Source organism: Epinephelus lanceolatus, chromosome 22 (genome assembly GCF_041903045.1).
Source record: "Epinephelus lanceolatus isolate andai-2023 chromosome 22, ASM4190304v1, whole genome shotgun sequence".
NCBI lineage: Eukaryota > Metazoa > Chordata > Actinopteri > Perciformes > Serranidae > Epinephelus > Epinephelus lanceolatus.
This window is the reverse complement of record NC_135755.1, coordinates 9704582-9726588: the sequence shown is the minus strand read 5'-3', so window position 1 is coordinate 9726588 and position 22007 is coordinate 9704582. Positions and strand designations below refer to the sequence as shown.

Here is a 22007-nt window from a genome sequence, read left to right as displayed (position 1 = left end):
TAATAGTACCACAAATAAACAAAAGTGCATCGATTTAAATAGAAGGAAATGAGGAAATATTGATGTTGTAATCTGTGGTATGTTTTAATATTGTTTAAAGATTTTTGTCTTATTTCACAAGTGTGTACATACAGTACATACAACTATGGTTTGGAGTGTTACGTTAAACCGTATATAACACTGAAATGCCACAGCTTCCTGCAGTGCAGCCATTTTCTGACACTGTAAGGAGCTGCACAATAAAATCTGTATGCTAATACAGTAATACATATGCTTCTGTCTAAGTCAAGTACACTTTGGATTTATCAAATCAATTACCAGTCAACAATACACAGTATTACATTATTTCATAAATCATTTGTGGTAATGATTTTACATGTTAATTCCAATATTATTCCAGTTCAGTCAGCTTCACAGTGAAGCTCCTTCTAGTACTGCACGTGCTAAATAAAAACTTGTGGCCACCTGAGCTAAATATGAAATCAAGTCTCCATATTTGTTGGTCTTTACATTCCCTCCACGAGAGCCTTCTTCTTCCTCCTGGTCTTCTTCTGGACCTCAGTTGTGTTGCTGTAGTTGCTGTTACTGCTGGCTCTCTTCATCTGGTACATTACCTTAGCTGCTTCATCAGAGAGAGTCTGGAGGCGGAAAAAGAGACGACAAATCAATGAAAGCCACTTCTCACCTGTACGAAGCAAAAGGATGGTGCATGGATAATGAAACTGCATGTGGAGTTTCTGCACGACAGCTATGAATCAGATAAAACTAACACATAAGTAATATAATTATAAATAATTTCACCACATCCTGGTAATTAAAGTGTAAAATTACCCGTGATTCCATGGTGATGTCATCACATATCGATGTCATGGTGTCCATCCAGTTGCCATAGATGCTTTCTTCCTTTTTGATTGGCCTCTGCTTACTATGGGGCAGAAAGAGTGACATACACACTTTGCCTTAACCCTTATCCTAACTTTGACCTAAACCTAATTCTAATCTTAACACAAAACCAAGTTTAAATGCAAAATAAACATCTACAGGGACCAACAGGGACCCAAATGGGGACACCTGGTCTGGGTCCCCACAATGTGCTGTAAACCAGAGATAAATACACACAAAAAAGATGTGTTAACTTAAAAATAAAATCATTCAGTCTTATATTGTTTATTATATTTATTGTATTGATGAAATCCAAAAATATTTCTAAATGTAAAAACATGTCTTAATCATTAAGTTAAACGCATCGTCATACATTGTCATCTGCCCTCCACCTGGATCAGAGTCGTACCTGATTAATTTGTGCAGGTCTTGCTGTGCCTTTAGTTGCCTCTGTGCTTCCTCCACTCGACCCTCCATGGTTAAACTGGCACAGAGTTGAGCGCAGTGAACGCCAAGTACCGCCATGTTGAGGCTTCCAGCCCAAATCCGACTTCAGACAGAAGAGATGAGAGAAACACAGATAAATGATCTCGAACACAGCAGATCACATTTCTTGACACTGAGGGTTTCAACACTGATATTAAAAATCCACTTTTTAAAGCATTACTTTGACTGTAAACACTGGCATTTATTTTGAACAGTGACTGAGAATCTAACAGACTTTTGTGTTTGATACTCTTTAGTATGGATACCATCAAGGTAATACTGCAAAAGTATACAGTGTGCCAGTAAACCCGAAACTCTGTTAGGGCTTTTAGCACTTCCGGTTCTCTCATCTAAAAGTCAATGCGTTTTTTGAATGGGATTTTGGTATAATTCCTTAAATAAGGTCTGTGGTTAACAAAAGCTTAAGCGAGTTTCATGTTTTGTTCTACGACATAAAACACGTCAGTAAATACCCTACTTGTGAATTTTGAAGCTTTTACGTGTCGTAAAAAAGGCGGTTGCTAACAAGTTGCTCAATACGACTACAAACCCTGTCGGGGACATTAAACGTCATCACCCCCGAACAGGCGAGAGTGCTGGCAGTCCGCCATTACAGCTTCTTATTTAGCTTAAACAGTCCGATTTCCCCATTATACAATGTTTTTAAAATAAAGCGGCCGAAATCAGTTGAAAGCTTAGTGGCGGTGACGTCAAGAGTCATGCGACCGTGGAGTAGTCATGTAGTCCGTTAAAGCCTAACGTTAGCTTTTTACTTCTGGCGATTGCATTTAAGCTTCAAATGCGGTATGAAAGGTGTTCATATGTGAAGATTATCTTATTGAACAAAACCTGTAGGTATCATAAACTTGTGTTAGCCACAGATCTTATTTTCTGACATAATCCAAAATGCAATGCAAAAATCACATTCACTTTCTCTTCCGGGAACCAGCGCGATGCTAAACTTCCGGGTTTTGACGTCAGCCCTGGCACACTCTATTTTGAGTTCACTATTCAGGCGTACAGTGTTTACCTGCAGGTAGTAACTGGTCGCTGCTCAGTGATAACACGAGTGACTTTGTCTTGGTCTCTGGTCTTGAAGCTCAGCTGGAGTTGGAATGGAAGTGTGTCCTTCTGTAGAAAAACTGGGTGCGGGTCCCCACGATGTTAGTTGGGCTATGAGGACATAGTCCCCACAGTGTAGTGTAAACCATATCACAGAAAATGTCAGTGTTGATTTTGTATGTGTTACCTTCCATAAATTCTGGTTTTACAGCGAACTGGAAGGTGATCTCCAGCCCCATGGTCACATTCCCTATCTCTCTCACCAGTTTGTGATTGTTTTCCTCCTCATAGGGAAAATACCTACAGAGAAAGAGAAAGAAGAGAATCATACTCACTGCCCACTTTATTAGGTACACCTTGCTAGGACCAGGGTGGACGCCCTTTTTAATTCTTGGTGTCATAGATTCAACAAGGTGCTGGAAACATTCCTCAGAGATTTTGGTCCATATTGACATGATGACATCACACAGTTGCTGCAGATTTGTCGGCTGCACATCCATGATGATAATCTCCCGTTCCACATCATCCTAAAGGTGCTCTATTGGACTGAGATCTGGTGACTGTGGAGGCCATTGGAGTACAGTGAACTCATTGTCATGTTCAAGAAACCAGTCTTCTGCAAACCTTGGTTGTAACCAGTGGTTATTTGACTTTCTGTTGCCTTTCTATCATCTTGAACCAGTCTGGCCATTCTCCTCTGACCTCTGACCTCTGGCATCAACAAGGCATTTTGGCTCACTGGATATTTTCTCTTTTTGGGACCATCCTCTGTAAACCCTAGAGATGGTTGTGGTGAAAATCCCAGTAAATACTCAGATCAGCCCGTCTGGCACCAACAACCATGCCACGTTCAAAGTCACTTAAATCATCTTTCTTCCTCATTCTGATGCTCAGTTTGAACTGCAGCAGGTCGTCTTCACCATGTCTACATGCCTAAATGTATTGAGCTGCTGCCACATGATTGGCTGATTAGCTTTTTGCATTAACGAGCAGTTGAACAGGTGTACCTCATAAAGTAGCCGGTGAGTGTAAAATCCCTGTGAAAAAGCTATGTTGTCAGGTATGGATATGTACAAAAGGTACACCCAAAAGTAACCCTTAAAGTTCCTGTCTCTGTAATTTTGATTTCACTCACATTCCATCAGGACCAAGTAGGGTCGCTGTGACTCCTGTGGCAAGGATGTTGTCCATGGAGGCAGACTGGATCTCTGTTGCAACAGTACCGATGCTCACGATGTTTACCTGTGCAGGAGAAAATGCAGTATTGGGGGAAGAGAATGAAACACAATACAGGGGAGAGAGACACTGTTCACTATGACAGATCTCAAACAAGTTCCAAGTCTTTACAGGGGAATGTTCATAATTTACTGAACTAAAACTGGCAGCTGCCTGGATAGAAGTTAGGGTTGGGTGATTGGACGACTATATCAGCTTCTGGCTGAGTACATCACCAGTTGTTTTTTCAGGGCATTTTTTATTTGGCTGATATTTGTCATTTTACTCAGCTGATTAATGGTCTTCCTCCAGAGAACGAATGAGAGCCACTGTTCAGCGGGCACAGTGCTAGAAAGAAGTGTGGAGACAGGTCTGGCTATGTGAAACTACTGAGCGACAGACTCTCATTCAGCAAGCTAATCTAGCAGCACAAAAATGCCAGCAACGACAGAGAGAGACAGCGGAGAATAACTGTGGACAGTCAGCATATTTTCACAACTAACTGGGTGAATTAAGGTGCTTTCACACCTACCCTGCTTGGTTCAGTTCATTTGCTGCCTAAGTGCGGTTCATTTGGGCAAGTGTGAACACAGCAATCACACTCAGGTGTGCACCAAAACAACCGGACCGAGACCTTCTTGAAGAGGTGGTCTCACTCTTCTTCGTTTTGTTTACTTCCTGGATTCTTTTGACCAATCAAGAGCAGCTTTCTTGAACAAGATATTTTATGTGGTCCACTTGTAAATGCTGCTGTGAGAACACAAACCAACTCTAAGCAATTATGCAATAACAAAAGTAGTCCCTGATTCAGACCAAAGCAAGACAACGCTAGGTCTGAAAGCACCCTAAAGGCTCATTTATGCTCAACGTTAAATATGGATCCGGATACGGATGGAGCCTTCTGCCCGTGCTCTGCGTTCATTTCGTCCGTATTTCTGCACGTTTCCATAAAGCTTACAGATACGGGCTAAACGGAGCAGTACCACCAGAAACCGTGGGGGCAGTGTTGCTGTCACTACCCGATACGTAGCTCTAGTGAGACACAAAGAAGAAATAACAACTAAATTTCTTTCATCAGCAGTACTAGAGAAAACAATTCTCTGTCCTCCAGTCACGATGTATTTAACAGCCTCACCGACCACCGCCTCCTACAACGCTGCCTCTGTTTTTGTCTTTTATGCAAGAGGTACGTTATCAATATCTCCTCCACAGTCGCCATGTTTGTTTTTGAGTTTGTTGTTGTCATAAACTTTTGACGCTGGGCTGCCCCCTGGTGAATATATTGGTTAACATCCATGCCAACGTAAAGGGCGCATGGAAGTATGTGGGCAGTGACGGTAACATCATTTGAAACGGACGTATACATTTTCGTATGTAAAGGGAGCATAAATGAGCCTTAAGGGTAACCTGGAAATCCAGATGCTCCACCCCTAGCAAATTCGAATTTGCTCTGCATGGGGAACTGGCCCCAACGGGCAGACCCCCATGAATCACCACTGGACCAATCAGATCAGTCTATCTGACAGAGGCGGGCTCTGAGCGGGCATAACATGATGAAGACAACGCTGCGCCGTAGGAGTTGAAAAGTAAACAGCCAAGATGGCAGCTGCCGAAGGACCGTGTCCATTCAGTTTAGCTTTGGAAGAAACACTAAGCCAACTACACTTATCTTTTTCCTTGAGAGAGGAACAGAAGACTACCCTAGAAGCCTTCGCTTCCAGGAATAATGTTTTTGCCGTTTTAGCGACGGGATACGGCAAGAGCATAATATATCAGTTAGCCACACTGTTCGGCAAACAAATGGGGCTTAGTGCAATGAATACATCACCTTGTTTTTTGCTCTGATTGGCCATCCTGCTATCCAATTGCGTGCGGCAGCATTTAATATGCCTCAGTTATTGCCGCCCCTTGGGTAGGAAGGGTGCATTGGTGAGGGCCAGACTCAAAATCTCTCTAGATTTGAGTCTGGATTTCCAGGCTACCCTAAGGGTTTATTTTGGCCAAACCCGAGGTGGTGATTGTTGGAACAATGGAAAGACTAACCAAGACAGTTCTGGTGAGTTTTGGTTCGTTTCTTTAGTTTGGATGAAGTGTCCTTTTTGATGAGTTAACAAGGCAGTTAAGCTCGTCTTAGAAAATTCAGGAATTCAGAAAGTTTATGGTTATATTTTTTCTTTAATAAGAAAATAAGTGAAATAATATTTCCGTCTTGACATTTTGAGTTTATTAGACTGTAACACCTACGAGAGCTTGTGGAACTTCGCGAACTTGCCACTTGAACACATCTCCCAGCTGAAACTACACCACACACCCACCACAGCTTCTCTTTAATGCTGTGCTTTTTGGTGGTTGAATGACTTCAGAAATCCCCCATTTCCTTTCTGATATGTTTGTCTTCTGACGAGGTTGAATAGCACATTGTATGACTCTTTTCTAGTAAAACCTGACATGAAGGCACAGCGGGGCTTAGCTAAATGCTAACATGTAATGCAAACATGCTATTTATCTGCTAAATGTTTGTCTCATAGGAAATAAGTATTCCCTCTTGCAAGTTTGAGCAACTGGTGATGTGAACAAACGGTTAAACACTGCCAGCCTGTAGAACTTGTACTTATACTGAAGTAGTTCTTCAGGTCAAGTCGTGGTTACACCTTCATGAGAAGAATGTTTCAGTACACTCCCCACAACCGGAACATTCATTTGCATTAAATATGTTCCTCAGTGCCAGCAATTATATTGATGTGAATGTACAGTGCCTCACCCTTCCTCCAGTCGTGTCTGCAAGTCTCCCGACGTCAGCCAAGCGACAATCTGTCCCTTCAAAAGTCATCACTGATATTATGACACTGGGAGAAGAAAAGAAAGAGAGAATATTTTATATTACCGTAAAACTGTCTCAATTAGAGGCCTGGTCTGGTTGCCAAGCAGTCCATTTTTTTTTTTTTTTGATAGAAGTTCTTCGGATGTGTACAAGTGGGTTGTTGGCTACCTCAAATTATGTGTCCATTCCTTGATTGCCCTGTAAGCAATTAAAGGCCTGTCCCAAATGTAGGCCTGTTGATTTCACTGATTTAAACAAGTAATAGCCCGGGCTACTAATTGAAGTTTTAACTTTTAATTGCCAGAGATTAATCTGCTCAGTTACAAACACATGCATTACAAGTAGGGATCCTCACCCACTGCTCACGGACTGCAGAGCCAGCTGTCTGTAGAAATACGGAGTAAGGTGAGAGGGGGACAGAGAGGGAATTTCATCCATCTCACCCAGTCCAATGTTGGCTCTGCCGTCAGTGCACAAAATCACCTGCAGGACACAGAAGATCAGGAGCTCCATCACTCACAAGTTTCCTTGTCATTTCTGTTGTTCGCCAGCCTACAGAAGCGGGTTTCAGATGGGCAACATCATTGTAAAAATGCAATGGGGACTCAGTTTGATGATGTGACACCTCAACAATGCATGTGAATTCTCCATACTTTTGAGCTGATACAAAGATTACACATTTTCAGCTTAGTCTTGCTCTAGAATGTACATATAAACTGTGTTTTGCTCCTCTGCTTCTCAAAGGAGAATTTATCTTGCTTTGCAATAGGTTTGTCTTATCTTTACTTTACATAACTGCCAGCCATTGCCAAAGCATGCCATGCATTTCTGTTGTCATACCTCAACAGCATGAATGTGAACTAGGGGCTGTGGAAATGGAGACGTACCTGAGGCCACTGATGACGCATTTGTTTTTGTGCCATTTATAAATCAGATTATTTAAAAGCAAAGCTAGAAAAATAATTCTGACGTCTATAAATTCTGATTTAATTTTCAGCAAGAAAGCAGAATCGCGGAAATGTTGAACTTGTCCTTAGGACACACTCACCTTTGACCCAGGATACCTTGACGCTATGGCAACCGAGGCTAACGCTGCAGGGCCGAGACATGTAGCGCCATGCTCCCTGAGGCTGAGATATTAAAAACAGTGTTTAAAATTCCACACCACAGAGATGGGATGTTAAATTATACAGACACACACAGAAAACACACTCCACGGTCACGTACTTTTTGACCACCTGTACAAGTTGTTGGTACGTCTCAGCAATACAGTGTGGGACACTATAAGCCACACCCTGCTGCCATATATGGTCATAGTCAACCAATGCCCAGTCCCTGAGAGTGAGAGGAGTGCTTGTGCCATCACCATATATTACAACCTGTAAAAAACAAACATGAAAAAAAGGTCAGAGCATCACGGGTATTTAAATATGCTAGTATTTATATTAGACTTCAAAAAGCCCTCCTGGTACTAATCGCCCTTTTGTTTGTATTATTACTACTACCACAAATATCATAAAGAACTCTAATACTACTACTAGTATTTGTCTGAGCCATTTGTTTTATGAAAGGTATGTCTTGGTTCTTGGATAGAGGTGATGCTGAGGCTTTGGTAGGTGTAGTTATATCTTTGCACTTTTAGATTCTGAGTGACATCATTATGAGGTTTGTAAGATGACTTAAGCCCCAGTTCCTCCGAGCAGTACGGTTGTGGATGGTGCCAATTGAACCGCTCTGTACCGTCCCCATGTTTGGTCCCCCCTCTGTTGGGGTACCTAGCACACAGATGTGGTACTAAAAGGTGGAGCTGTGAACACTGCAGTCTGATTGGTCAGTAGAGGATGGTCACTCTGCTCAGGGCTGAGTTGTGTCTGGTTTTGAGGCTCATGTAACCACTGTTCATACTGTGGAGAGTTTTATCAGTGAACTGTAACTATAAAATGAAAGGATGTTTTGCTGCCTCTCACAGCAGCTGGAGTCGGAGAAAAAATAACTTACAGACTTCCATCTGTGTCACCAATAATGTGGAAACACAGTGAGTGACAACAACCTCGCCCACATTTTAAGGTACCGTTTGCAGTGGAAACTCTAGGGTCTAGGTGCTAGACTACTTTTTGTTCCAAAGGTACCATACCGAAAATGTTTGGTGGAAACAGAGCTTAAAACTCCACCATTTCCACTCCTACCCATGTAAACCTCTTAGTGTAACCTTGTACTGTCTTTAATTGTGACCCTGTGAGAACAAATCAATTTCTGTTTGACTATTTGACCCACTTTGGGTCAGACTGCTTCGTTTAAAGGATTTTCAGAGGTCGTATGAAACAAAAAATATCCTGTATTTTACAAGGAAAGAGTAAGAATTTTATTTTGCCTGAAAGAAGGATGGTTTTATAGCCTAGTCTAGCCTAACGTTAGCTTTTTACTTAATATGACAATTGCATTTAGGCTTCGAGGATTGCTTTTGATTTTTGACGAGGGAACAAGGGTGACGCAAAACATCATCCCTGGAGCACTTAGAGGAAATATAAAGAGCTTCGAAATAAATATGGCATTGTGACATAAAAGTCCCCAAAAGTAAATCATGTGGAATTATCATAATTTATCTATCATGAGTTTAACAAAATAATATATGAATAAGTAAAATTATACATATGAAAAACAATGAATTAATTACATTTACACTTACCTTTTTCTGTTCTGTCTTTGGATTATAAATAACTTTAATTAACATTTGAAATGGAGGACATGATTTCTCCTACCTCATCGTTGAATGTCACCAGTGCCACTCTCCTGCGGGGGGATTGCTGCAGAAGGAGTGATAGCGCCCTCTGGAGGGCATCCTGGATACCCTGGGGGAAAACAAAAGCAGCAGTCTTTAACAAAATGTTATTTAAAGAGTAAAGAGTGCATTCAGCCTCTTAGCGGTTTAATAATGAACCAAACTAACAACAAATTTAACGTCTCACCTCTAGTCTGGATATGTATTTTGGAGCTCCGCTGCTTGACGGAACCTAAAGTGGAGCAACATGACATGACTGATATTTCTCTCCACATGTAAAAAATTAAGGTGATCATTTCACATGTACATGCTGGTGATTTAAGGTAGTACTACACAATGTCCTCTGTGATTTTTAATTTAGTTTCCATTTAAACTGTGTAGAGTTAATGTTTTGTTTCCTTTCTTAGAGTTGATGAAGTTTATAAAGGCAGTGCTCTTTGCTGTCTAGTTCCCAATGTTGGGCAAGCTACTTGGAAAATGTAGTGAGCTCAGCTACCAGTTACTCTACGTCAAAATAAAGTTTCACTACATTGAAGCTGTCTCCAGAGAAATGTACCAAGTACTATTTTTTTCAACACATTCTCACTCTGAGCTCGTCACATATTGACATTTGGTCATGGACTTTCCATGTCCACATACGAGGTGCAAGGTACCCTAGGTGTGTAGGTTGTTGATGTTCTGGGACGCCGTGTCAAGTTCTGCCTGTTACATGCATTGTCCTCTTTCAACATACACTTCTGTTTTCACAGGAAGATTACCGTTTACATACAGTCTCTTTTAAAAGAAATGCACTGCGTCGTTACAACACTGTGATTTGACGTTTTTTTTACTCCAACACTCGGCTGGGTTTAGGAAAAAAGAACAGGGTTTGGCTTTAGAATCTTACGGGACATGAACACCGCTCTCTCGGGTGAAAGTCGGTGATGTTGGACTCCTACCCACCCGACTCTGACTTTCGCCGCCTTAAAGGGATGGTGCCCCCAAAAATGAAAATTCAGCCATTATCTACTCACCCATATGCCGAGGGAGGCTCAGGTGAAGTTTTAGAGTCCTCACAACACTTGCGGAGATCCAAGGGGAGAGGAGGTAGCAACACAACTCCACCTAATGGAGGCTTACGGCGCCCCAGATTCAAACGTCCAAAAACACATAATTGAAACCACAAAATATCTCCATACACATGAATGCGGTGCCCATGTCTCACGGTCCCGCGCAAGCGCACACACGCGAGCGCGGTGCACAGAGGGGCAGTCAGAGCTACAGGCTACAGTGAGGCTAAAAACAGAGTTCAGATGACGTTTATCCAAACAACTTTTTATGTCAGGGCTTCAGGACACTTGGATCACTACGGACGAGCAGTATGGAGATATTTTGTGGTTTCAATTATGTGTTTTTGGACATTTGAATCTGGGGCGCAGTAAACCTCCATTAGGTGGAGTTGTGTTGTGAGGACTCTAAAACTTCACCAGGGCCTCCATCAGTATATGGGTGAGTAGATAATGGCTGAATTTTCATTTTTGGGTGCACTATCCCTTTCACTTTTGTCCATGTCCTGCCGCGTCTCCCCCTGACCCCGTCGGGCGCTTTTAAACTATAACAGCAACCAGCCGTGAATCATGCCGACATTAAAGGGATAGTGCACCCAAAAATGAAAATTCAGCCGTTATCTACTCACCCATATGCCGACGGAGGCCCTGGTGAAGTTTTAGAGTCCTCACAACACTTGCGGAGATCCAAGGGGGGAGCGGCTAGCACACCTAATGGCTGACAGTGCCCCAGACTAACGTCCAAGAACACAAAATTGAAACCACTAAGTATCTCCATATTGCTCATCCGTAGTGATCCAAGTGTACTGCAGCGTCATATGAACTCTGTTTTTAGCCTCACTGTAGCCTGTAGCTCTGACTGCTTCTCTGTGCTCTGCGCTCACGTGTGCACGCTTGCGCGAGACCAGCGAAAGCATGAGCTTTGCTTACCTGTGTTTACATCACGTGACACGTGCACCACCAAGACAACAGTAACCACAGAGCTAAAAGATAATTTGCACTACGGTCTTTTAGCAAAGGACAGCCCAACATGTCTGAAGACTTTGAAACTGAGGAGGAACAGCATTTCTTTGTTGAGCCGTATTTGTTTGAGCCCGAGTATACGCACGGAACTCAGGCTACTGGACGAAGCAGCCGCCGCAGCTCATGAGCCTAACCCTCAGCCAGCTGCAGAATACTGGAGTCGAGCACTCGAAACCTGGTGGTGTAGTTGTTTCAGATGCAAAGCAATGCCAACGGGTGAGGAAAGTCTTTGCTGCTCAGACTGGGAATTGGCGATGCCTGCACTTGAGAATCTGGACATCAGTACTGACGAGACTGCTTCTCTTCAGAGACCGTGCATCACCGATCACCCTGAGCGCACACACGTGAGGGCGGAGCACAGAGAAGCAGTCAGAGCTACAGGCTACAGTGATCGGTTCAAATGACGTTTTTCGAAACAACTTTTTATGTCGGAGCTTCAGGACACTTGGATCACTACGGATGAGCATGTTGGAGATACTATGTGGATTCAATTTTGTGTTCTTGGACGTAAGTCTGGGGCGCCGTCAGCCATTAGGTGTGCTAGCCGCTCCCCCCGCCGATCTCCCCAAGGGATGTGAGGACTCTAAAACTTGATCTTCCCTGATCCTCCCTCGGCATATGGGTGAGTAGATAATGGCTGAATTTTCTTTTTTGGGTGCACTATCCCTTTAAAGGACGCCATTTTCCGTTGGGTTCTGACTCCGAAAGTCACTGCGCACGCAATTTCGATGACTTCAGAGTGAGACCGGGCTCTTTTTTTTTTTTTTTTTTTACTTTATGTCAAATCAGTGTCTCAGAAAAACCAGAATAAATAAAAGACAGTAATAGAAACAAAAATAACAAAGCTAAGTGAAAGCTTTTCATTTTTGGGGACATTAGAACATGAACACGTCCTGTCCACTAAATATAAACAGTCTATGGGCGATACACATGAGAGACGCGTCAAGAAGTGTAATGTAGCCAATCAGAGGCAGAGTCGGGCGGGTCTTCCCTTGTCTACATGCCTCGGTGTGGCGCTGGCGTCAGTTTTATTATCCTTACGTTTATCCAGACCTCCACAAAGAAAAAGAGCTGCTCCTGGAAAAGAGCTGTTGTGGACGCTACCGCACTACTCGGCCAATTTACTAACTTAGTGACGTCACCATTACGCTACTGAAAAATGTATTTAAGTCAGTAATGTTGCTACTTGTAGTGACGCTGCTGCCCAACGCTGCTAGTTAGCCATGTTGGCTGTTACTGCTAATAGGGAATTTATACTTCTGCGTTGAATTGACGCTATAGCTACAGCTTTGGCTCAATGTCGACGTAGATCCTACCCTTTTATCTTACAGTTTTATCTGAAAACTGTATGAATGCATTTGTACTTTTGCTTAAGTAAGGGATTTGAAGATGTCACACACACACACACACACATACACACACATACACACCTCCGTAGTGACAATCATGCTGCCAGAAATGTCCACACAGAACACCACCAGCGTGTCCTCCAAGTTCTGGTAGTCGTCGTCGCTCTGACTCGGCAGGTAGAGGTCGTCGCTATGTACACCCCTGCGCTGACCAACACACACTCTCTTCATGCTGTTGCTTACACTGTTTTCACACCCGCAGAACTCGCACACCCAAACCTGAACAACAGGAAGAGAAGAGAGGGCGTTTTATCTTTTGTTTAATCTTAGTGGTCGTTTGTTTCAACCACTTTTGTTGCACTGATAAGAGAAATCAATCATATCTCAAGAGAAAGAAACGACTGTGTAGAGTAAATAAAAACGCACATGACACTGAGGTTAGGATTTAGAGAAACTATATAACAGCAGAAGTGAATGAGTAAAATATTTTTTTCACTCACGTTCCCCTGGATAGAACTCAGACATGACAAGGCAGCACTACATTTCCCACAAACCACTGGGCTCTGAAAACTCTCCTGGCCTGAGGCTGCTTAGAGAAGGACAAAAAGAGGTATGACAAAAAACAGTGGTATAGGTGTGTGTGCATGTGTGCATGTGTGTGTGTCCTCTGACCTTGGCTGATGTCGACCAGTTTTCCGATACTGAGCGAGACGACGTTGACGTTGGCCTCCAGCCTGCTTCCTCCTTCCCTGTCGACTGATGAAAGGTGACAAAGGAATGAAAAAGGCAAACAGTAAATAGAACTTTGAAGCATTTATGATTTACTCAGGGAGAGTTAGAGGAGGTTAGAGCAAACAGAACTCACCTCTGGGTGGGATGGGAGGGGGGAGGGAGCGAGGAACCGGTGTAGGCTGAATGATAGGAGGAGGGGGGAAAGGGAGAGAAGTAGGCCGAGGTCTTCTGAAACGACGAGGTGGCAGCGGTGGAGGAACTGGACCGTGAGACAGAAAAGAGATTAAGAACTTTGTCTTTTGACTCCAATATGAATTCATTTGAAGATAAAACCATTTGCTCAACACTTCTACTGAACAGCGATTGTAAAATCATAGCCTAGCATTCATAATTAGGCACGCACAGAGGGCCTGGTTTATTATAATTCAGTTTAAAGGGATAGTTTGGATTTTCTGAAGTGAAGCTGCATACTTATCCATACTGTAGCTAGAAGGTGGTTGGCACCCAGTTTGGAGAAGCAGACAGGAATACTGCCATGAAAACCAAGCATTTCAGCCACGTTAAAACATCAGTAGGAGTTTAATTGTGTGCTATATTGAGAATATTTCCATTGCTTTACCTTTCTTATAGGGCTGGCTTCAGTTTCCTATCTCTACTCTCGTCAAAGCCACCAGACTCCATTGACAAAACTGATTTTAGCTCGCTGAAAACAGGAGCTGCTGGTCCACCAGTCTCGATCAGTTAGGTCCTGATCACAGAGAAAGTGTTTCAGCAGCTGGAGGCGGCTTTTTGTAATTGATTGTTATGAGAATTAAGCTTTTTGCTTGCGGTTTTGCGTTGCTACCCGCCTCGTGGTTCTGCGCTTTCGGCGCCTGGTGTTTTTGCCGGAGTGCTCTGAAGTCCCGTTGAAAAAGCGTCAACTTAAAGCGGAAAAGCGCCCCATGTCATGTCTTTTTTCGTCATCTTTTTTCCCATTGTCCAATTGGATGATTTGAGAGGCGGGCCTTCTGTGGTGGTCACAACAACAAGTTTACAGTTGGTAAACAATGGCGGAGAAACTGGTGGTAGTGGTTGCTGGATATCCAGAGCTATAGAGTGTGCCAGGGCTGACGTCAAAACCCGGAAGTTTAGCATCGCGCTGGTTCCCGGAAGAGAAAGTGAATGTGATTTTTGCATTGCGTTTTGGATTATGTCAGAAAATAAGCTCTGTGGCTAACACAAGTTTATGATACTTACAGGTTTTGTTCAGCGAGATAATCTTCACATATGAACACCTTTCATACCGCATTTGAAGCTTAAATGCGATCGCCAGAAATAAAAAGCTAACGTTAGGCTTTAACAGACTACATGACTACTCCACGGTCGCATGACTCTTGACGTCACCGCCACTAAGCTTTCAACTGATTTCGGCCGCTTTATTTTAAAAGCATTGTATAATGGGGAAATCGGACTGTTTAAGCTAAATAAGAAGCTGTAATGGTGGACTGCCAGCACTCTCGCCTGTTCGGGGGTGATGACGTTTAATGTCCCTGACAGGGTTTGTAGTCGTATTGAGCAACTTGTTAGCAACCGGCTTTTTTACGACACGTAAAAGCTTCAAAATTCACAAGTAGGGTATTTACTGACGTGTTTTATGTCGTAGAACAAAACATGAAACTCGCTTAAGCTTTTGTTAACCACAGACCTTATTTGAGGCATTTTACCAAAATCCCATTCAAAAAACGTATTGACTTTTAGACGAGAGAACCGGAAGTGCTAAAAGCGCTAACGGAGTTCCGGGTTTACTGGCACACTCTATACGGCCCGACGATAGACAGCGAGTTGTCAAACTGCCCCCGAGTCGTCCATCGTCCATCAAGGAGGAGAAGCTCCGGGACCAACTGGTGGTACTCCCCTTGACCCACCCTCTCCTTTGTTTTTTTAAAGATATTTTTTGGGGCATTTTTGCCTTTAATTGACAGGAAAGTCAAGTGTGAAGGGGGAGAGAGAGAGAGGGAACGACATGCAGCAAAGGGCCACAGGCCGGAGCCGAACCCGGGCCGCCGCGGCAACAGGCCTGCGCATGGGGCGCCCGCTCCATCCACCAAACCACTGACGCCCCGACCCACCCTCTTTTTTAGGATCTCATGTACCCACACAGATCTCTGTTTATCTGCTGACAGCCTCTCACCCTCAAGAGCTACAGACAGTTCCCTCTGCCTCAACATTTTAGGATCTAGATACTAATTACTGTCAGATAACTAAAATAAATAAATAAACAGTAGATTGATTACACAGGGAGGTTAGAGTAAGGACGTCATGGCGTGACAGCTCCTGTGTTTATAGATGTTAAATTACTGTCTTCCACAATGGAGTCTGGCTTTGAAGAGTGTGATTTAATAGCTTCAGTTCCTCCGTGGAAATTGCCGTTTGACTAAAAGGTAAAGCAGTGAAAATGGTTGACATATAGCGTGAACTTAAACTGATATGGATTTTAAAAGTGGCCAAAATACATTTTGCTGATGCCCCTGTCCACAGCATAGCTTAGCTTCAGTGGCGGTAACCCTGTCTGCTTCTCCAAAGTACTGACAGACATCTACTGTAGGGATGGTTTGGTAAGATCCAAACCATCCCTTTAAGCTGCATTTTAAAAATGAACACACTGACGATATCAAATATATTTCAAGATAATGAATTTTGGCACAAGCCATGTCAAACTGTGCCGTCACCAGTGGCGCAAATCCCGAGGGGCCTGCTCAGAGATGCATGATAACAACCAGATAACTGAGCCCCAAGATGGCACCTGCGAGGTCCTGCTTGGTTCGTAGACTTTCCATCATGGTGGCATCACAGATTTTTAGATTGTTTTTCTTGGTTTGAGGAAAATTTTACAAATATAAAACCTTCATGGATGAAAGATTCAAGGCATCAACCTGGCCTCAAAATACCCCAGATCCCAGTTTGACTGAGCATCTGTTGGACATGCCAATACCCCAGAGGTACTACCCATTCACATTGGGACCTCTACGGATCGGAAACATTCATAATAGAAAGTGTCATAAATGACCTTGTTTGCAGTTTGAGGTGTCCTGTCAACACATTTACAGACGTCTCTTTTATGTTAGTAGTCTGTAGGGAAAATGTTTTTTGGGCTGCAATACTACGAGTTACCGTAGGGGAAATTTGGAAACAAGACTGAGCTGCTTTCCTGGGGGCCTGGCGTGTCTTCCACCGAGTCCGCCATGTTTTTCCACAGTATCCCAGAACAGACAAATTGCTCTAGAAGGGGCCATTCACATTTTCGTGGACCAGAGAAATTTCAGATCTGCAGCCTCACCACTAGATGCCATTAAATCGTATACACTGGACCTTTAAATTCAGGACTCGAGAGTATTCCTAGCCTGTGGTATTCGTACTTCTACTTCAGTAAACAATATAATACTTCTTCCACCACTGTATTAAACCATATTCAGCGCCCACACTGCAGCGTACAAGCGTTGTTTCATCCACCTGAACCGTGTTTTTGTTCTGAGAAAGACTGGCTTACTGTGGATGGATGTACAAAACAGACAGAAACTGATGGTTTTCTTGTTGTTGTTTGTTTGTTTGTTCTTTCCAGTGATGAGATTAACTAAGTTTTGTTGTTGTATGATTAACTTTATCTGACAGCTGTGTGCTCTGTGTGGACTTTCCCTTGTTGAGTTATTATCTGCACATCTCCTACACTCTGTCTTTGTCTCTTGCAGTTGCAAGCATCCCACACACACACACACACACACACACACACACACACACACACACACACAAACGTTTCTGCTTAATATGCTTTCCTGTTATTTCACTGCAATACTCTTGAGAATGTGAAACAGAAAAACAGCAGTGTAGATGCATTGACCTTTATGAATGTGTGTGTTTTTGTGCAAATCTGTGAAAGAGACAGAAAATTACCTTCTTGCTCTTTAACAGTTGCTGTGTCGTCACACTGGAGCTCTATCAGAGAAGCACCTGTGGATGCTGGGAAAATAAGTTCATTGAGACACATTTACGGCGCTAAAAAGCTAAATGAAGCTAGAATGATTTAAATGGAACAAATTGCCTTTTTTCAAAACTCATACATGTCATTCTTATGATCTAAGGCAGTCCAAAAATATCATTAACAACTCTCCCAAATCCAAAAACTAGAGTGCTAAAACTCCAGTTTGTGATGTCATATATATATTACGCTGATCAGCCAAAGCGTTAAAACTACTGACAGGCGAAGTGAGTAACATCGATTATCTTGTTACAATGCAATGTTCAACTGGGAAACCTTTGGTCCTGGAATATATGTGGATGCTACTTGACGCGCTTCACCCACCCAAACACGGTTGCAGACCAAGCAAACCCCCTCATGGCAACAACACTCCCAGATGGCAGTTGCCCACCAGCAGGACAATACACCATGTCACACCACAAAAACTGCTCAGAAATGACCCAAGGAACATGACAAAGATTCAAGGCACCGACCTGGCCTCCAAATATCCCAGATCCCAATTCGACTGAGCATCTGCTGGACGTGCCAATACCCCAGATGTACTGCCCATCAACACTGGGGCCTCTACGGATTGGACATAGCTCTGACATGTCAAAGTATGGACTAGGGTTGTCATGAGAACTGATACTTTGGTACCAAGTCTACCAACACGCAAAAAAAACTTGGGTACCTGTTTTTTTCAGTACCGTAAATACTGGATACAACTTTGCCCTCAGCGGGCCGTGTCGATTCCTGTTGGAACTGACAGGGACAGTATACGTGCGTCAGTCTGTGCCGAGGACGAGCGCCGAAGAAGAACACCTGTTCTCCATCGTCTTTGCTAAAAGGCGGCCCCCCTCAATTTCTGTTTTTTGATTTTTATCGTGGTATCGAATGAGTACTGAGAATCGTGGAAATTCACTGGTATTGGTATCGACTACTGAAATTCTGGTATCATGACAAGCCTACGATGGACCCAGGAAGTCTGGGAATGCCCCGTGGTGTCTGGCACCAGGGTCTTCACCGCAGATCCTTAGAGTCCTGGGGGTTGCGAGATGACGCACCAGCATGTCCCAAGGATTCTCGATCAGATTTAGATCTGGGGAATATGGGGGCCAGGTCAAGGCCTTGAGCTCTTGGTCATGCTCCTTGGGCCATTCCTGAGCAGTTTTTGTGGTCTGGCATGACACATTGTCCTGCTGGGGGGAGGCTACTCCCATGGGATGACGTTGCCATGAGGGGGTTTGCTTGGTCCGTAGTGGTGTTTAAGTGGGTGGTGCATGTCAAGTGGCATCCACATGAATGCTAGGACCCCAAGGTTTCCTAGCAGAACATTGCATTGTAACAAGATGAGCAATGTTTGCTTCACCTGTCAGTGGTTTTAATATTTTTGGCTGATCGGTGTACATCTGCATAAAGCAAGCATATTTTTCCACTGCCAGTTGACAAGGGTATTAGAACCTTGAAAAATATCCCTTTAAGGTACATTTAGAACAGATAAAAAAGTTCCCTGAGTTGGATGAATGAGAGATAGTTCATCTCAACATCACTTATTATCACTCGTTTGTAAAAACCACAATAAAGAGGAACACTGCCTAAATTAAGATTTTCAGTGTATTGCAGAACACTCCCCTGGGTGCTCACACTGTCTGTGGAGCAGCTACAGTTTTTACCACATGACATCACAAATTGGTTTTAGCACTCTAGTTTTTGGATTTGGGAGAGTTGTTCGTGGTTACTGAAACCTTTGACTGTCTTAGCTCGTAAGAATGGCATGAATGAATTTTGAAAACAGGCATACGTCCTCAGATAAGATCAACGCAAATGAAAAAAATCTCAGCGTAGTTGGAAAGTGTAATAGAGAAAAACTATTCCAATGTTTGTGGAACAGACGGCAAAATATCTTCACTGCACTCACCTGCTCCACCGGGCCTCCAGTTACACACAACATGACTGCAGGCGAACTCCATCTGAGACACATAAACACACACTTGTTTCTACAGCTCCATTTAAAAAGACCCTTTAAAAACTTGAAACGCAGTCACGTCTGCACGCACTTCAAGAGAGAGCAATATGAGCAGTGGATGCAGAAATCCGACAGATCAGCAGTAAGACAATAGCTTCCTGGCATTGTGGATGTGTCGTCACCGTGGCAACCGGCGCCTTGATTTGGTTATTTTTCTAGCTAACAGGTGGCTGAGTAAAACCATGACAGCAAACATTTCCTGTTTGAACGACTGTGAGGAAAAAGAGAACAACATGCTAAATAATGGCGTGGCGAGGGCTGCGCAGGGTGTATGCACTGTGCGTCTTAGAGTGTTACACTTTAAACCGGTATTTATAACCAGCATGAGCCAAAACAGGTCACAGAGCTGGCACCGTACCATGATGAAGCAAGAAAATCTCATCTGACAGTAAATGATTCATGAATTCTCAAACCAGACTACATGATTAGATTCAGAGCTGTGGAAACACACTAACCATCTGCTGTTTTAGAGGTCAGACCTCTGACTAAATTACAGTACGTGCCACTAACTACAGGGTCACCGTGATGCCAAACAGCTGCAAGCAGCCCTTTGCCCTGCTCTTAAACAGCTGTTAGCCCGTGACCGAGATGACAAAAACAAAAGTTCATCCAGCATGAAACAGATTAACAGATGCAACTGGTGACCTGTTGTGTGACATATGTACCTTATTATGTAGCAGAAATCTTGAAACTAGCTAAACCCCTTGATCATGGTTCGGAAAAGATCATGTTTTGGCTTAAAATACCCGCTTTTTGTGGCGCCATCTCCGCTGGAAAAACACCAATAGATCACCAACAGTCTCCCAGCGTCTCCCCGCCATCCACTACCGCGCCACCTCCTGATAAAAAAGTCAGCTCATACGCTACGATACGTATGAAACGCACAAATGTAACATGCCTTTGCTCTGCAGAAATGTACAACGCCAACATTTTCTTTTTATTTTCCACAACTTTTACGTGAACACATTCAAAGTTGCACATTATTATTGCAATATTCAACTGGGCCTGTACAAAGAGTCATGAATGTATTTTTAATTTATCAGTATGTTACGGCACCCATTTCCTAATGAAGAGGCAAACTAGCTAAAAAATGTAATTGAATTGAAAAACCTTCACGGGGGAACATATTTGTCGCCGTTTGCATGTGGGAATTATAAGTGTGTGAGAAAGCCTTGAGTGGGACAATGGATCGCTTTATTGTACGGAGCAAGAGTAGAGAGTTTCAAGAAAGCTACCTGTCTTATTTTTGTCATCATATGTAGTGATAACGCATGTTATAAAAGTTATAGTGTACAGATATAAATAAAGTTGTGCCTTGGCCGTGAAAAGTTTAAAAACCACAGCTCTATACTGAACCACTGAAACCGTCCTGTTACTATTTAATATTACTATTATAAACCACCTGACCTGATGACGTCCATTTTACCATCTGGTTGACATCTCATGCTATAAATTAACAATGTACAGCTGTCCTTATCACAACTAATAAGGATTTAAATTTGATTTTCTTCTAGTAAAAACCTGCAAAATTACATTTGTTCTTTTCCATAGATATTTGCTTTCTCAATGGTACCATTACCATATTTATATATTTTTATGTATTTATTTTTTTACAACTCACTTTAACTTATTTTTAATTTTTAAATAGTTGTGTTCATTGAATTTTTTAGGGCGTATATAATTCTATACTTCAGTTTCACTGCCCAGTAAATATAAATAGGTAAATACCTTATTATGATAACAAAAATAAAGTCTAAAAAAAGACTGTAATCATAATAATAATTATTATTATTATTAATTATTATTTTTATAAATATAGATAAAATGAAATAAAATAGAGAGATGGTAATAGTGATACAACAATGTAAGTAAAAATTAATTTTAAAAAATACAATTTACGCTAATTTTTTTTAACAGGATAAGAGAGAAAATTACCTATAAACTTTTAACTTTTGACACTATATTAAATAGTTTTAGTGAGCATCCTATGTTAAAAATATGTCACTTCTAAACTAACGTGTGAATTATTACAATTTTAAAACAATGATCAAATGAATGGTACGTTACAAAACCAAATCAGGTTTCAGAGATTCTGCCTTCACTGACACTCTTACCAAAGTGAAAGCTCTACTGCCTTTCATCATACCTCAGCATAACAGTTGGGAAGCCTTTTGTTGATTAAATCACTGGGAACACAAATAAATGCACACAAATGCACACATTGCAACAAGAATTGAATTACCTTTTGCTGGTGTCTGTGCACAGCGGTGTTGCTAAAACTGAAAGCAAGTGCTTAACGCAGCAGGTTTATAATGTGGGTGAACATGTGGGTGTGTTCAAAGTCTAAAAAAGCAGCGCTGTGCGTGTGTGTGAACGTGTGAGATGTGTGTCAGGAAGTTGGCGCAGGCTTGGTGGTCGAGAGACAGAAAGAAATGAATATTAAAAAGGAAGAGAAGAAGAAAGAAGAAAAAGATTTTAATCTGTGCATGTTTTTCATTGTAACCCAAGACAGAAAGTCCCATGTCTGAACAATTGATAGTGAGTTAAATACACACATTTATCTCACTTCTGTAAAAACACACACACAGACACACA

At 42.4% G+C, this 22007-nt stretch overlaps 1 protein-coding gene across 1 annotated transcript; it reads right to left on the bottom strand.

The window, feature by feature from the left end:
* Nucleotides 1–59: 59 nt before the first annotated feature.
* LOC117245647 (circularly permutated Ras protein 1) lies at nt 60–21714 on the bottom strand. Its single transcript, XM_033609128.2, has 19 exons — nt 21655–21714; nt 19305–19356; nt 17323–17388; nt 13529–13654; nt 13336–13419; nt 13164–13249; nt 12745–12942; nt 9433–9477; nt 9226–9315; nt 7694–7845; nt 7515–7596; nt 6822–6949; nt 6407–6491; nt 3566–3672; nt 2618–2730; nt 2399–2510; nt 1292–1432; nt 832–925; nt 60–638 (listed from the first exon to the last, which is right to left on the bottom strand). The coding sequence occupies exons 2-19, from the start codon at nt 19354–19356 to the stop codon at nt 507–509; spliced, it is 1893 nt and encodes a 630-aa protein (XP_033465019.2). The 5' UTR covers nt 21655–21714; the 3' UTR covers nt 60–506.
* Nucleotides 21715–22007: the final 293 nt, after the last annotated feature.